The sequence below is a fragment of the Xenopus laevis genome, chromosome 2L (genome assembly GCF_017654675.1).
Source record: "Xenopus laevis strain J_2021 chromosome 2L, Xenopus_laevis_v10.1, whole genome shotgun sequence".
Taxonomy (NCBI): Eukaryota; Metazoa; Chordata; class Amphibia; order Anura; family Pipidae; genus Xenopus; species Xenopus laevis.
The window spans coordinates 64,430,920-64,449,195 of record NC_054373.1 but is presented as its reverse complement, the minus strand read 5'-3'; the positions used below and the strand labels follow the sequence as shown (position 1 = coordinate 64,449,195).

Genomic DNA, 18,276 nt, shown 5'->3' with positions numbered 1-18,276 from the left:
TAGCAGACAGAAACAAGTAGTAGCTTTCTCAGTGTCACGCTGGGAGCAACAATCACAAACAGCATATCGCATGAGCGTCAAATGACTTGTCCACAAAACTGCTACAGGCTCCAGAATCAATGAGAATGATGGTCTCAAGTTGTCTTCCTTGGAGCTGCAAGAGAAGTGAAGGAGTTAATAAGGGACTGTTCACAGAGATGTTAGTGCTGAGAAAGCCCTTGGTAACATCCAAGTAAATCCAAAAGCTCCTGATTTTCCCAAGCACCTCTCCCTGATACAACAGTCAATCTGGATAACGAGGTCTATTAAGGTTTCAAGAGAGCCAAGAACCCCAACACAAGCCAACCCATCTTTCTAAACAAGCCAATTTGGTTTATTTTATATTTAAATAAGTTTTTTAGGAGACTTGGGGGCAGATTTACCAAAATGTGAGTTTAGAGCTCAAGCTATGGGATTTTATGAGTTTTAACGTTCACCCACTGATAAATACAATTCTAAAAATCCCATAGGAATGAATAGCTAATTTATTAAGCTTTAAGTTCATATTTTGATAAATCTGCCCCTTAAGGTATGAAGATCCAAATTATAGAAAGATTTGTTATCTGGAAACCCCCAGGACCCGAGCGTTCTGGATAACAGGTCTCATACCTGTTAGTAGGTTCAATTGGTAGATTTGTAGTTAATAGTTAGATGTGTAAATGAGAAGTTTTGGATGCTGGATGTTGGTGACATTTGCTCACTAGTGAAAATTAATCATGTCATTCTGATGTTGAACAATGAGAAACCTGTTTTTTTTTTACACTTGTTGAATTTCGTTTTAATATTTAATAGAGTAAGATTTAGAACATGAGTGGGGTGACATGAATTGACTGACAGAGATGGCACAGTACTTAGTTTCTCATTAAAACTGAATGTGCATTTTCATTTTAAAACAAAATTAAAACAGTGAGGATCTCCTTTCTAACATGATATTTTCCAGCAGCTTAGTTCTTTGAGGAGCTGCTCATTTTCTCAGCTTAAAATATCAAATTAACATTAAGGCCTATTCTGCAGGTGATACCTGACATACTATCACACAAACAAACATAGTAAGTGGACACCACCTATAAAATGACAGATAGTAACACACTTATTGCTCATGTTTATATTACCACACAGACATAGTGACACTCTTAGGGGCACATTTACTTAGCTCGAGTGAAGGATTAGAATAAAAAATACTTCGAATTCCGCAGTTTTTTTTTGGCTACTTCGACCATCGAATTGGCTACTTCGACCTTCGACTACCACTTCGACTTCAAATCGAATGATTCGAACTAAAAATCGTTCGACTATTCGACCATTCAACAGTTGAAGAAAAAAAACTTCGACCACCTACTTCGCCACCTAAAACCTACCGAGCACCAATGTTAGCCTATGGGGAAGGTCCCCATAGGCTTTCCTATCTTTTTTTGATCTAAGGAAAATCGTTTGATCGATGGATTAAAATCCTTCGATCGTTTGATCGATGGAAATGCGGTAAATCCCTCGACTTCGATATTTGAAGATTTTACTTTTTGTTACTTTTTTGAAGATTTTACTTTAATTAACCCTCTATATTCGACCAATAGTAAATGTGCCCCTTACAGTGTACAGTATACTGTGTATGTATGCCTTTATGGGTTCCCAAATATCTTCTGAATTTAAAATTTCATTCTCATGCTATCTGATCCTTCTGAACAATTTTTCAGTAATATTAAAGGGGATCTCTGCCCAATAATGTTTTTTATTTTTAGTGGTTTGAAATTCATAGCAGAACCATTGTGTTACATTTTTTAGGGGACCAGGAAAAATAGTGTAAAACCTGGGAAAATGTAAATTAGGTAAATGTGTTAAAACATTTTCAAGTACTATATAAGCACAGGAGTTAGTTTTATTTAATGTGTTAATGACAAGGGCTTAGCAATGCTAATACACTATGAGCGGCATGTGCAAAATCTCTCTGACCTCTCAATCTCTGTCTTTTGATAAAGCTGGGTATCGAAACACGCGCCAGGGCAGTGTGAAGACTAATGGCTCAATCTAATTGAATTTTTAAAAAACTTTTTAAACCTTCTTTCTAAAAGTGTTAATCAGAAGCTGAGTGAGGGTAAAGTAGGAGTTTGAAGTTTGGCTACATATTTTTAACCAATTATGTTGTAATATTCTCCTTACTTTTTAAATCTTCCTTCCTTTCCATCATGCTTCGTGTTTGTGTTTTTATGGTTAAATAGTCTCTTATATCTGAAATAGATAAGGTAACAGACCACAGATCCCGGGTTCCAGTCTTCTCTTTTACTTTGTGGTATAACAGGGCAATAGATATAAAAACAAATATAGTCAGTAGATTTCTGGACTTTGAACTTTCCAATTTCATATCAAATTTTTAATCAGGGCAAATTGTAATTGTGATTACTGAAACATCAATTCAATTAATTTATTAATAACTTTGGTTACCTTATATCCTGTGATTTATTAAGCACTAAGTCACTTTGTGTTGAGATATAAATTTGGTGCCTAAGTCACTAATTATTTATAATTAACTTGAACACTTGCACTTTATTTCACTTTCTTTTCAATTTTGTGATGAACTAAATATCTTTTTTTGCTATATGAACTGTGGGAAGGAACAGTGAGAGTGATGTTTTTTTACGGTGTAACAACAAAGAAAAGGATTGCCCGTTCCTCTTTTCAGATTTCACATACATAAAATAAAGCAATAAGTTATTTGTGCATGTCTGTATGAGGTGCAGACTAAGGGTAAGGGCACACCTGGAGTTTCGGGGAGATTTAGTCACCCTTAGTCATTCTAAATTATAGAAATAATAGAGGGATGCAGGCCCATAGTGTGTACCATTAAACAATTTATTCAGAAAGAATTTGAAATTGCACTTACAAGTGTCTCAAATGCAAAGCATGACTATAATTATCCCAGTACACAAATCCCAAGATCCCTTGATGAATAGATGGTACACACTGTGCACTTTATCAAGGTAGGATCACAGTGTATGTAATGGTGTAGATATGTCCAGGTCCTATGCATTTATTAGCCTCAACTGACCAATGCATTTCATTGGAGTCACTCCAACTTCCTCAGGGTCAAACAGAGAACAATACCAGGTTGGATCAACCTATACCTGTGGTTTAAAGAGACCACTTTGGGAATAAAGCATGCTCCCACTTCTTGTCCATATTAACACCAAACTCTTCTTTGTAGACCTAACTGAGTTTGTGCTGCCATGTTTTGTTTGACATCCGTACATTACTGTACCTGAATTCAATAAATTAGACATAATGAAGGGAGGCATCGCATATACCTATCTGGTGCTGAATTTGCTTTAAAGCATACCTCACCTAAATGCACTTATACCACTGAATTCTTGATAGGTCAAACTGATCCCAAAGCTGAAAATGTACCATCATTCCAGTCTTAGACACTATTTACAATATCAGCAGAATAATGTAAATCCGACCCTGTTTATATATCTCCTTATACAAATTGGTTAATATAAAACATGTTAATTGCCATCATCCAAATTTGAAGAATAAATTACAGTATTTTATATGTTTTAACAATAATAAGAAAGCAGCGTCCTTTTGTTGAAAGTCTGTCTGTAACATTATTCTGCTGATGAATTAACAAATATAGACCACATGGCATGAAAATCTATTTAAAGATCAACGCAAGCAAAAATAATAGAATAGAATAATAGAGCTTTAAAAGCATTGTATTTGCGTACCAGTAAAACAATTAAAATTCTCTCTATTATTATTTATTATTTGTGTTATTATTATTTATTATTTATTTAGTGATACCACTTTGCAAATATGAATTATTCCAGATATTATATCCTATTGGTTACTTGGTTATCTTTATCTTAACCTTCTGGTAAACAAATTGTGAATATTAATATTTTAAGGGTACTACATAGAATATTCATTAGGGCTTCCCTGTTATATCAGTGACACCTGAAATACTCAAGTCAACCTGTAAATGACTGTGCAATTAATTAAACTATAGCCTCTCACAGTGAGATCAGATTCTATTGTGAATCCATGCGTTATTATTTAATGACCTCTTGCATTATGAGCTTTTTTGGACAGGTTCCCAGCTGCATTTCTCTAGCTCATTAATGACACTAATAGTTAGCTCCTGTTCCATGATAATGAGAAGTTGCCTATTCATGAAGATCTTTGTGATGTTCTTGTGAAGGGCTGACTCAGACATGTGACAAATATTTCAGTATCACAATACAAATGGCTGGCACCCTGTGCTGATGGTTAGCAGATCTTCTTTAAGGTATGTCTTGATAAATTAATTTAAGTATCTATAAAGTATATAATATATAAACCAGTAGGCAACTTTTTATTAGATCACTGCTACTGCTATTTTATATCAAGTTTATGTTATATTGTGATTTAAAGACAAAAAGATCAGTTGTAGAGATTTTATGGCCAGAGGAGTTTGGCTGATGTCTAAAAACAAACCTCTGAGATATAACAATGAAAATAACAGTTGTTCCTATATATTTTACTGGAATGTATCTATCCCTCTAGAAAATAGTTAATTTGAATTATATTCTAGGTTTTAGACAACAACCCCCTTCCCTCATATCAGCACCATAATATTAAGATACATGTTATTTAGCATCTGTATAGGTATCTGAATATTTCAATGTATATAACTGGTGCAGTATAATAAATGTGTCATGTAGGCAGAGGAGATTGTTCCTGATTTCCACTTTATTTGGGGGTAACTCTTCTCTTGAGAAAATGTGACCCCCCCAAACATTATGCATTGTTGCCAACTAACTTGGTGTAACCTCCTTTATATTTCACTTGAAAGCAAAATATGTTTATTTTTTAAACTTTTAATTGTAACTGTAACAATATGAATTTTCCTGCAATGTTTTCTGTATGAGGGCAACAGTATTCAAAGAACTCAGAAGACTGAAACTATAACAACTGTCTTACAGGATTCATTTCAAAGATGGGAGTTTTAAAGCTAGTGACATACATGATGTTTCTCTTCAATGTTCTTATATTTGTAAGTATATATTTCTATAAATTCATTTTGTAGACTACTTAAAATAATGTCACTGAATGGCCTGACAAACAAATATATGGATCGAGGATAGGCAGCCTTTGGTGCAGCAGCTGCTGCAAAAGCACAACTGCAAAGTAATTATGGGAATTGTAGTTCCTGGAACACTGGAAGCTTTATATTCATGAAACAGGTACTGTTGTTAATTTATTAAATGAATATGAAGCAGCTGTCCAACCTAACCAAAATAGTATATAAAGTTCCCATATAACAGAGAAGGGAGTTGTATCTTTTAGGCTCATTTAAAAACAGCAAGGAAGGGTACAACATAAAGAAAAACAAATACAAAAAATATTGTAGAAGTGATGCCTATATTAGCTAACAATAAAAATACATTGCAAGCTTTCGGCGCACCACGGCCCCTTCGTCAGGCAAAATACAAATGAAAGCTGGAAAGGCACAGCATGTGTACTGTTAGATTAGTGAAACGGTATTCATGGACAATAAGTTACAGATAGACAGAGATACTGACAAAGGTACTTCTGATAATTTCTGGGTGCAAAATAGTGATGTGCAGGTTGATTCGAAATCCACAGTGACCCGCAGGTTGACCACCAGTTGGCCAGGGTCAGGTTGAGATTTGGCCAACCATTGCAGGTTAAGGTTGGGCGCAGGTCAGACTGGGGAAGGATACTTCTCCACTGCTCTCAAAGATCCCCTGTTTTGGAACCAGAGGCATGCATAGAAGTAGCGTACAGAGCGAGAAGACACAGGTAATGTTTTTTTTTAAAAAAAAAAATACTTTCATCCTTTTTTCTGGTTCACTTTTTTTCCCTCTGGCTCTGCTCTGAAATATTTGCTGAGATCTCAGAGTAAATATTTACTGCACAATACCTCTTGTGGGGGCTTTTGAAATATTTGGTTTGGGGTATAGCTTCTTAAAGCAACAGGAGTACTAAACAAAGCACAACCTATTTATTACCTATGTATTTTGCTGGATCAACCAGGACTTGACTACTAATTTTGCTTTAAAAATTACCTGGCTGTTTACAGTTCAAAATATCAGTCTTATGCAGAAAGTTTAACTACTTCCCAAATGTCAGCAAAATCACTTGGTGCCAGAGCTGACACACTCAGGCAAGCAACAATATCCTTCCATTGCCCTGTACCAGCGATGTGTCTCTCTGCAGTAGGTTTAATCCCCAAGGTTCCTATACAAATTATTTGTCTCAAATATTCCCATTTCAGCTTCACATAGCAGGCTTAACTGTTCTAAAGTAGAGAAAAAAATATCTCATAGACTATCATTTTAATTTGTACTCCATCACCTATGCAACATTTATGGTAATACAGTTGTGTAACTAATGTAGAAGTGGCTGCTTGGGTTAAAATTTTTATACTGATAGGGTTAAAGGTTGGCACTAGGTACAGAGCCGGGGGGTATCACTCTGTTACCTCTTCTTTCATTTCACTCACAGAAATTGTAATTTGTAACCCTAGATAGGTATCTAATAAATAATTTAAAAAAATATTTCCTATTTCACCATGTAGCTGGCAAGGCTATAACAGCTGAAACAGCAAAGCCAGTGGTTTCTGGGGGCACAACCAGACATCCCAACTGTGTGGGGGGATAGGGTGCCCCAGGTATGGGATCCCTTATCCTGTTATCCAGAAAGCTACGATTTACAAGAAGGCCATCTCCCATGAACTCCATTTTAATAAATAATGTAAACATTTTTAAATAATTATTTTTTTCTCAATAATAATTTTAAAACAGTACCTTGTACTTGATCCTAACTAAGATAGAACCAATCATTATTTTAGGCAAAACTGGGTTTATTTCATGTTTAAATGATTTTTTAGTAGATTCAAATAATGGAAATTTGGACCCAGCAATAGTATTCACAAAACTCCAGGTCAGGTGAAAAATAGGATACACAAAATGAGAATATTCTAAATATTCAGGGAACTAAACTGCACCCACTAATATGTTTGTTCTTTTCCAGATTGGAGGTATCTGCCTTTTAGGGGTTGGAATTTGGCTTGTTACAGATCCAGATGGGTTCCAGAGAATTGTCACCTCTAATCCATTACTTAGTGCCGGGGGATACATTTTGCTGATTTTAGGGCTTGCTCTTTCTCTGCTTGGATTCCTGGGATGCTTTGGAGCTATTCGAAAAAATAAACCCCTACTTGTAATGGTGAGGTGAAATTAATTCAAATATGGAGTAATGGAATATTTCTTACAGAAATGTTAAGCTTTTTAGCGAGGAGTCTATCAGTAAAAATGACAACAAATATAAAGTTCTTTTAAAGAAATGCTGAATTTATTTTTAAAGCATTTTGTGTAATCCAAGTCTTCCTTCATAGCTGGTTATATAGATATCAATTTCATGGTGTCCTACCCAGAAACATGTGTATAAAGTTGTCACATGCGTATGAAGATATCCTAGTTACAGTAGATACAAACAACACTAAACAAAAAATGTTGTCACCATATCTTCCTAATACCACCCCGATGCTTGACATATTTTCCATGATATGCCACCCAAAGAGGATTTAGGTTTTAACTACCATTACATAGGTGTTAGTTAACAGATACACATTTAATATTATTAGTGACGGATAAGTGCAGAGTAAATAGGTAGGAAATTCCTTACTCACCTATCTTTCATAAATAACCTTCCCACACCATAGGGTATGGGGAAGAGGGGTGGGGAAGAACCGAAGATTTGGTTTGAAGTCATATTGACTAAGGCAGCTTTTTTTGGGTACTGGTATTTTCCTTTCTATTCTAGTTGTCCTGTTTTTCTTATGCCATTGTATCATCTGGTGCAATAACTGGGCAGCAACTAGGCTGCATCATCTGAAGCTGTAAAATCTCCTCATTGAGCATCACATGATCTACTCCCAACTACAGTCTCTGCCTTTTGCAAGTTCAGAAATCAGATTTCTTTAGCACTAGTTTAGCTCTGTATTGAACGTACACCCCTTCCCTTTTTATAATTTTGGGTATTTGTAATTGGGTATTTTATGGTCACTCAGTGCCTTCCAACCCTGTTGAAAAACTTTTGTACCTGAGTTTTAAAACACTTATTTAATTTTTAATTTTTTAATTTCATTTTTATTATAGACTTAAATCATAAAATCTACAAAATAAACAAACAAATGCAACAATAATTTTATAAATACAAATCAACATGTACATCTTTATTACAATGTTGACAATTAGCATAAGAAAAGAGTAGATCCAATCAGTGGTTTGAATATCAATTAAAGCATCACTGCTGATTGATCCTTGCAACTTAGTAGCCAGTATGGGATTTTCAGTACACAGTGGATAGGACAGAGGTTTCTAACATCTAGTGGACAGATAACTGTCTGTCCTATTACAATAATATTATGCTCAAAAAGTCAGTCATAGTACGAACAAAAATAACTCTGACCTAATCCTGTGCTTTCTTTTGCAGTTCTTCGTGCTGATTTTACTCTTCATTATTGTGGAACTTATTGGAGTTATTCTTGCACTGAACTACCAAAAAATGGTACTTTATAAAAAGCTGATGGTCTGCATTTTGCTTATTTGTTGTGCATATTTGTATAATACATACAGTATTTATTTTGTTGCACTTTTGCCACTCATTTGCTACGAATTGCCATCTATAACCGAATGCTCAGTCAGGATACAAAAGGTCTTCAAAGATTCTTCAAAAGTCTATTTGTAAAGGGGTGGAAATATTTATTGTTACACATGGGCAGGGAACTGGGGATGGCATGGCTCTGCCACCTTGGGTGACTTTTTTTAAAGTAAATTTGAGCAGTTTGAAGCATTGCATATTGCTGGAAAATGCAGGACAAATTTTAAAAATCGCTTATTCCCTGTGTGCAGTAGTGGAACTACCAGGGGAGCAGGGGGTGCAATTGTACCAGGGCTCGCTTAGTTCGCGCAAGCACATAGGTGCTAGAAAAATGCTTCTGGAGGGGGTGGGGGCCCAGCTGTATTGTCTGCACCAGGGCCCAACACTCCATAGTTATGTTACTGCCTGTGTGAATGAGTTTATTAGCTCTCTGCCTTTTTAATAGTGTTAATGTTCATGTTTTAATGCAATATGTGACATTGTGCATGCTGATGCCTTCTTGTTATCTCCATTGTCAGTTATAGGGGTAATTTCAGGCATTTTGACTGTGTGTTTTGACAAACTGACTGTGCAAAATGGCTAAAATTGCTATGTGTATCATAGGCCTTAGGAATGGCTGAGCATGGTTAAAGGGGCTGTTCACCTTGTAAACACTTTTTCAGTTCAGTTGTTTTAAGATTGTTCTCCGGAAATAAAGACTTTTTCAATTGCTTTCCATTTTTTATTTTTTTTTACTATTTTTCCAAAATCTTAAAAGTTTAATGTTCCTGTCTCTGCTGTTTCTATCTGGCTGTTACAATTTTGCAACATTTAAGTTGATACATTTCTCAGTAGAATCTATGATATATTAGCAACTGTTGTATCAATTCTAACACCTGCCTTTAATGAAACTTAGGGGACAAAGATAACAAATGTATCAACTAAATGTATCAATTTAGAACAGTTACAGTGTCGCAACCCCCTTTAGAAAGACAAAAGAAGGTGAAAAATGGAACTTTACACTTCAATATTAGAAAAATGATCACACATAGAAAATAGAAAAGTCTTTATTTCTGGTAAACCATATGGAATCTGCTGAACTGAAAAAGTACTGGAAGGTGAACAACCCCTTTAATATCACAGAGATACCATCCCTTTTATAGATTTTTCGGTTTTACCTTTTTTTTATTAATTTGTCTTTTCACCTTTGACTCATAAACTATATCTGGGTATTTGTAAAACATACCTTTATGCAATTTTGGTGCAGGTCAAGCAAGAACACTTCCTGGTGGAACTGCAAAGATTTTACAAAGGGGATAATGCATCTGAAGTCTTCAGTCAGTCCTGGAATACCATCATGATAGCAGTAAGATAATTTATAAGGTACACTTAATAACACACATACCAAAGAATTAAATATAAGTCTTTGGTTAGAACTCACACAATGCAGTTTGTGGTATTAATTAAGAAATTCCCGACTCATATTTATTACTGCGACTGAGTTTTAAAGGAACCTTCTGTTCACATGCTATGTTATGTCTGCACATATAGTTACATAGTTAATTTGGGTTGAAAAAATATAAAGTTCCACTACCCAACCTTGTTTACTTTTACATGTCCTAGGGGGGTTATTTATCATGGTCTGAAATTATCTCAATATTGGGTGCTACAAAATCCGATCTAAGCCGCCCGGGTTTTTAACGCTTATTTATTATTAAATCTTCCCAAAAATTTGCTTTGCGGTAAATACTCACGATTTTTTTCCCGGCCTTACACCTGATTTTCACGATTTTCACGTTTTCATCCAAAACCTCCAATTTTTGCCCGAAACCTCCGAAAACTTCGGGGTTTGGCACGAGACCCAGTGCAAATCAATAAAATCATTGGGACTTCTCCCATTGACTTATATGCAACCTCGACAGGTCTGAGATGCTGGGATTTCAGATTCAGAGTTTTCTAGCCTCTGGGTTTTAATTTTATAAAAAAAAAAAATCACGAATTTTTCATGATTTTTGCATTCAGGGCTTAGTAAATAACCCCCCTAGTATCTTTTGAATTTTTTCCTGAGCCAACCAGTTGTCAACAGTCACATTATCAAAATATGGTTCTATTAAACGGATAGTTCACTGTTTTAAACTTCCTCTTTCTTTATTTCTGACCATTTTTATAAAATTGCATTTGAAATGTAAATGTTCCTCTCTCTAGTGTTTCAGTCATTCTCAGATTCTGAAATGTTGCAATTTGTTGATAAATTTGTTGATAAATTTCTCAGCAAAAATGTTTTACTCTTCCCACCCCTAATTTGCATATGCAAATTAGGATTTCGATTCGGTTTGCTATTCTGACGAGTCTTTCGTGTGTTTGTCCGAATCCGAAATAGTAGATTTGGTGCATCCCTAATTTGAAGTACCCCTTTAAAAAAGAAATCATTAGTAACTTAGTTAAGAACAGAATAACCTTTTGAAATCTCTTTTTAACTTTTCTCTCAAAAAACAATTTACCTCCAATTTACCTTGATCCTAAGGATCCCACCCTATCTTGCTTAATTTTATTAAAGTTTAAATATTAACATTTACATATTTACAAAGCAATTCCTGATCTGTTTTACTCCTTGCTGCAATACCCTTTTCCTTCTCTATCTTAGCGTCTCTGATTGCTTTTTGCATGCTTTATTTGCTGTCTCATACACCTAATTGATTGGTCCAAGACAAATTAGAGAGGTCTTGCATTCCTGGATTAGCAAGCAGTTAGGTAGGTTAAATATCAACATGAAAGGTTGAACTTGATGGTGTCTCTTTTCAGCCTATCTTATTATTTTACTATCTAATAAAAGTTTCAGCAGTAAGTTTCAGAATGTATTAAATACTCCTTTTCCTCTCCAACCTCAACTCAGTAATATATTGCAGATATGCCCTTATACTGTTTGCACATATAAAAGTTAACGGGTTATGTAATAAAAGAAGAAAAATTTACTACATCTTAACAACCAATCAGCAGGTAGCATCTATTGGTGACCTGTTTAAAAGCAAAATTTATTGGTGGCTATGGGTTACTGCAACTGGGCAAACGTTGTACCTTTCAATACCCTAGCTGGGCAATGTAATATATTTTGTTAGCACAAAAAACGTTCGCAAAGGTCATTGTGAACTTTAGCAACCAAGATTTTAATTGTTTGCATCCTTTTTAATATTCCCTAGTCAATGATTTTACATTGCAATCAGTGCTAGACACAAAAATTCAATTCTAAACGTCTTTAGCAATTTTTATTACGTTCCCCTAAAGGGGTTAAGTGTTTTAGTTAATCCTTATACAGTTGTCTCTGCAGCATAATCTCAAAGGAGACCATTTAGACTGTAAACCCTACGGGGTAGGCTCCTCTAGCCTTTTGTTTCCTTGACACTGAGCACTTAATCTGCATTGTAATTATATGTTATATTTTTGTGAATTGTATTCTAATAATGCACTTATTGTTACTTTTTATTCCAATGACCCCTTGTTTGTTACTATTAATTTATTGTTTTGTTGTACAGTGCTTTGCCCTCAAGGAGCGCTTTACAAATAAAAATATACATACATACATACATACTTACATACATGTTATGACCACTGTTCCCTAAATGCTTACCGACACTAGTGCTGGAGCTAAATTCTGTATTGTTATAGAAATGTTTTGGATCATGTAAAAGTTTTGAAGCCTTTTCCATTTGTTAATATAGCTGGGCTCCATTTTCCTCTGGGTGGTGTGTAGAATTCAGCAAGGCTAATTTTTAGTAACCTTTAGTTCGGCTGAAATCTCTGTCCATAAGGCCCATACCCATTCCCATAATATTTATGAGTACAAATCTCTACCGATAAGGCCTATCATGCACACTCTTTTACATAAAGCAAACCTTCTCCACTTTTTAAAGTCTTTCCCTTGTAAAATGGGTGCATCCATCTAAATTCACAGTCCAGTCAAAGTCATCCCACTAGGTTTCAGAAATACCAATAATATCATAATTTTATGTACTTGCAATTAACTCTGTGCAAGTACATACAAAACCGTGTTCTGGTGTTTGCTTATATAGATATAATGTGCTGCATGGTGCATTGAAAAATACTAATACTGTAAACTATATAGTGAATAATGTACCCCCTATTGTAACATATAAGGATATTATAAGTCACCATATTATAAGTCACCATGTAGTTCAATGACCATATGAACTCACTAGGTCTTTGGCCTCGTGCTTTTATAAAGGTCATGGAATGCCATGGTGACTTCTAATATTCCAATATTTATAATATAATAGGGGGTACATTATTTAATATAGTAAAAAAGTTTCAGTGAGTCATGACAGAAATGGCATCACTAAGCACCGATTATAAATGCTGGAAAATGACCAAATTGTAGATCATATGTTTGCAAAATAACCATGGATACCCTGTAAATTATATCCTTTAAAAATGCCTAGTCATGCCAGTTATAATTGGCTCTGGAATGTTTGTATTATTAATATGATGTACTCCTATGAGAAATTAAGTGGATATTAAAGATTAAGGATAACCTGTATAAAACCACTTGGCCTGCATTCTCATGTCAATTACTTGTTATACCCTATATTTTACATTTGGAGGTGTATTATTTTCTATATAATACTCCAGTAACCATTTTGACCCATTTATTTGTCTGCAAAACAGCCCTTTTAATGGAATGAAAGGAGGGATTTATAGTTATTATTGCAACAATGTACTATACAGTATAATACACCCCTTGCTGATATTGAGAAAAAGTATAGAAAGGATCTCATGGTTCAATCAATTTTTTAAATGCACTTAGACTATGATCTTGTGTCTTTATGTGATTGTTGAACTCCTTCTTGACTTCTTAAATCGATAACAATACATTTTTCTTCAATAGAGTTTATTTTTCATTATTTTATTGATATTAATTTGTTTTAAATTGTGTTTTTAAGTTATATTTAAAGCTCCTTTTTATCATAAATTAAATTATGTATTTATTCTCCTTTCTATGGAGAACTTTTCCTAAATTAGCAATAGCTAGTAAAGCAACTGTATAGAAGGGAAAGTAAGCAGACATTGTTTTTTTCTAGGTTTGAAGATATTAGCAATTTTAATATAATAAATTTGAAACAGCAGCACCATCTGCTGGTCATTTAACCCAACTGACAATTGGCTAAAAATGAATTTCCTGGAATGCCTTGTTATGTTGCTTAGCACTGACTGAGAAACATGAGACGACTCTCCTCTGCTCACTAACTTAATTTGCTGTTTGTGAATTACGAATGGTAATGTAAATGGCAAAAGTACTTAGAAGAGTGCTCTGAGAAATTTTGCATTAATTTCTCTGCGTACTTTACCTAGCAATAAACATAGCAAATATATTTAGGAAATGTCCTTTCTATTTTTAAAGCTTTCGTGTTGTGGTATTTCTGGATTAAATGATTTTGATAACACATCTCATTTTCATGAGATGTATCCCTTCACCCCATGGCCTGATGCATGCTGTCGACGTGATGATCCTGTCTCCGGAAAAATCCTAGATAGAGAAAAATGTATGCAAAACACACCAGGCTTCACCAATAATCAGGTAAAATACTTGGGATTGCTTTCACTGTCACACACAGTATACAGTCAAACAAGCTGCAAAAATCTAACTCATGCAGTTCTTGTGATATCTTGATACCAGCGATAAACCACTGCTATGCCTGCTTCTACACAAATCTAATAAACTTGTGTTTTTTACTTGCAACATTGCAGTCACATTGTATTACTGGTATGGGATCCATTATCTGGAAACCCATAATTTAGAAATCTTCGAATAACAGGAAGGCCATCTCCCATAGACTTCATTTGAATCAAATAATTAAATTTTTAAATTTTTTAAAAATTATTTCCTATTCCTCTGTAACAATAAACCAGTACCTTATACTTGATCCCAACTAAGATATAGTTAATCCTTATTGGAGGCAAAACAAGCCTATTGGCTAAGGTATGAAGAACCAAATTACAGAAAAATCCATTATCCAGAAAGCCACAGTTTCTGAGCATTCTGGTTAATAAGCCCCATACCTATATTAATAAATACAATCTTTTAACCAGTTTTCAAAATGTAAGTCATATTGTGCAATAGTACACAATTTTTTTGAGAAATGTCTCATAACTAGTCTACTTCTGCCATCTAGTGGCTAGTTATGTTGCGCTTTAATCTACCTGTATTAACATATATATATATATATATATATATATATATATATATATATATATATATATATATATATATATATATATATATATATATATATATTATTTATATTTTATAATCTTTTAAAAATATGTAATTATTTTATTTATTTATGCTGTCATATATAGTGCAGATAGTCGTGTTCCAAGGAATGACGCACTCCAGGACTTCATAATGAGATCAAGCAAAGTGAAGTTTATTTGTCAACGTTTCGGTCCAGTCTGGACCATGAAAAGTCTTGAGAAAGGTCCAGACTGGACCAAAACTTTGACAAATAAACTTCACTTTGCTTGATCTCATTATGAAGTCCTGGAGTGCGTCATTCCTTGGAACACGACTATATATATATATATATGTATAAATATATATATATATATATATATATATATTTACATATATTATAATTTTTAAAAATATGTAATTATTTAATATATATATATATATAATTATTAATATATATATATATATATATATATATATATATATATATATATATATATATATATATATATATATATATATATATATATATATATAGTATATCATGTTTTAACATAGTTCAGCATGGGCTAACCAGAGCCCATTGACTACTGTGCATTTTGAATATTTTTATTCTCATTTAAAATTAGTATAGATTTTCAAAAATTCGTTTTCAGAAAAGTAGCTTAAATCAGACCTAACACTGATTATAGTTAATAACATAAATTAATAGCCTGCAAATGACAAAGGTGCTATGTTGTTTTTTCACTTCTAATAACCAACAACAACCAATCAACGGGTAGCATTTACTGGTCAGTAGTTTGTACTGGGTTAATGGGGAAGATTTATCAACGTTCAACTAAATTTGATTTTCTTTGTGCTAAAACTTGGGAATATACTGTAAATCAGTGGTCCCCAACCAGTAGCTCGGAAGCAACATGTTGCTCATTACTCCCTTGGATATTGCTCCCAGTGACCTCAAAGCAGGAGCTTATTTTTGAATTCCAGGTTTGGAGGCAAGTTTTGGTTGCATAAAACCAGATGTACTGCCAAACAGTCTCCTGTAGGCTGTCAGTCCATTTTTATTTATTTACTACCCCCAGAAACATTTTTCATGCTTATGTTGCTTCCCACAACTTTTTATATTTCAATGTGGCTCACAGGTAAGAAAGGTTGGGAAACCCTGCTGTAAATGATGCTTTCAAAAAACTCATTTGTGCAGCATTTATTAAGTGCAAAAAACTTGAATGTAAAACTTTGGAATCTAAAAGTTTATGTAGAAGAATGAGATTTTCCAATTTTCTGACACATTGAAAATTATAGAGTTAAAATTCAAGGTATTTGAATTTTTTTCTGAATTTTTTTGTATTAAGGTTTTTAAATAAAAAAGAAAACTTGGAATTTCATCTGTAAAAATAATTTTTCTGTAAAGATTGTATTAGGTGTAGCATCTGTTATACACCCCCTTAATATACAAGTTATAACACATGCATATTATCTTCACAAGAATCTTCATTTAAAATCAGTGGCTATCTCAAATTTTGCTTCCTTTGTTTTAGGGCTGTTTTATGACAGTTTCCAGAGGATTAAAGAAATATATTTCAATCTCGGGAGCCATTTGTTCAGGCGTTCTAGTAACTGAGGTAAGAGGTGGATTGAAGATGTATAGGACACGGATAGTCTTTCTGGGCAGATAAAAATAATAATCATATTGATATTAAGTATCATTTTTGCAAGATTTTTTACAGTTACTTGTGACAACCTTAGGTCACAGTCAGTAATCACCTAGTAATTCCAAAGACTGACTGATCCAGAACAAGTGTGTAATCCCTACCAATCCATACCAACACAATTTATCTGCTAGTATATTGTTTAATATTTGGGGCAAAGTTCCAGTAATTGCAACAACATTAAGCTCAGGATGAGTTCTTACCCTAATCAGGTATAGCTATGATTTGTGAAAGTTTAAATAGTTATTGTGTCACACTTCTGTCACAGGAACTAAATAAACTACAGTGTCAGATAGTTTTGCCCCTATAGTTTCAAAGCAATAAGGATATAATTCTCACTATTTTCCCCTTTGAAGTTATAGAAAAAAAACCCTCTCTTACATAATGATAAATGATAATATCTGGATCATACCAGAAAGTACAAGTATCTTACTCATGCAACTTTTGTATTTTCAGGTATTTGCTATGTTTACTGCAATTTGCCTTTATTACAACTTTGATTAAAGGAACTATCTTGATTGAAAATAAGCAGCAAATCCTGCTTGGAAGAAAAAGGCAGTCTTTTTACACAGTGAAATTCCTAGAAATGTGGCCCAGGGAGGGTGTTCCGACATGCTTTTATAATTTAACCATATATACTGTAATACATGTCCAGAAGGAGGCACTGCCACCATCAAACAGTTTAAAGCAACCAAAGGACAAATACTGGATTATATGTTACATATATATACAGTTTAGAAGATATGTTCTGCATCTGTACAATGACTAGTGCAACACTATGATAAAAATAAAATTTGTATTTGTGCCTGAAATCAACATGTAATGTTTGGTAAGGTGGAATAGGTTTGATCAGTCTTTTGCATACAGTACCCTAAAAGTAAACTGTTTTCCAGGGACAATGTGAACTATTTTGCCATCTGCCAAGGGAGTTGTTATGGGAAAAGTATTTCTCCTGCACATTTTTTTATTGCATTACCCCATAAATAGTGGAACAATATAAAGAGGAAATTTTACTTACCGTAATTTATTTTTCCTTCATGTCCCCCTCTACATTTGGTAGGACAAGTGAGCACCAATAAAAAACATTATCATCTTATAATAACCCTTCCCATCAGTTCTACCTAGTGTTATAAAAAAGTACACCGACACAATGTCACTCAATTTATTAGGTTGGGAACTAATTGTGCTGCTGTATAGACTTGAAGGAAAAATAAATTATGGTATGTAAAATTTCCTCTTTCCTTCACATCCAATGCCGCAGCATATATGGGACATAGCAAGTAAGGGTGGGACATAAAACAAAGAACTCTTCAATCTTTGTGATATACTGATTGGAGAACTGCTTTTTCAAAGGCTGCTTCCTGCAAAAGATCAATGTCCAGCCTATAATGCTTGGAAAAGGTATGCAGGCTTGACCAAGAAGCGGCTTTGCAGATCTGAGCTGACGCTCTGCCCAGGAGGTTGATGTTGCTCGCATTGAATGAGCTTTTATGAAAATTTTCGGGGACAACTTTGCCGCTATGTCTGGATAGTATCCTTTATCCATCTAGATAAGGTTAATTTTGATGATGCTAGAAGTTTATTCTTTCCAGAAAAACTCACAAACAGGTTTTTTGATTTCCTGAAACTTGAAGTAGTGTTCTG

The 18,276-nt window shown here is 34.1% G+C and overlaps 1 protein-coding gene across 1 annotated transcript; it reads left to right on the top strand.

Moving 5' to 3' along the window:
- The first annotated feature begins 5,799 nt into the window (after window positions 1–5,799).
- Window positions 5,800–17,431, top strand: LOC108707485 (tetraspanin-18). The gene is made up of 6 exons (XM_041581263.1): window positions 5,800–5,835; window positions 8,533–8,607; window positions 9,947–10,045; window positions 14,093–14,269; window positions 16,462–16,545; window positions 17,089–17,431. The coding sequence occupies exons 1-6, from the start codon at window positions 5,800–5,802 to the stop codon at window positions 17,134–17,136; spliced, it is 519 nt and encodes a 172-aa protein (XP_041437197.1). The 3' UTR covers window positions 17,137–17,431.
- Window positions 17,432–18,276: the final 845 nt, after the last annotated feature.

Excerpts from the sequence above, each read along its gene's own strand:
- LOC108707485 (XM_041581263.1), top strand. The coding sequence starts at position 5,800 with ATGCATAGAAGTAGCGTACAGAGCGAGAAGACACAG. Across the intron at positions 10,046-14,092 it reads GGAATACCATCATGATAGCA|CTTTCGTGTTGTGGTATTTC; the intron begins GTAAGATAATTT and ends CTATTTTTAAAG. Across the intron at positions 14,270-16,461 it reads CAGGCTTCACCAATAATCAG|GGCTGTTTTATGACAGTTTC; the intron begins GTAAAATACTTG and ends CCTTTGTTTTAG.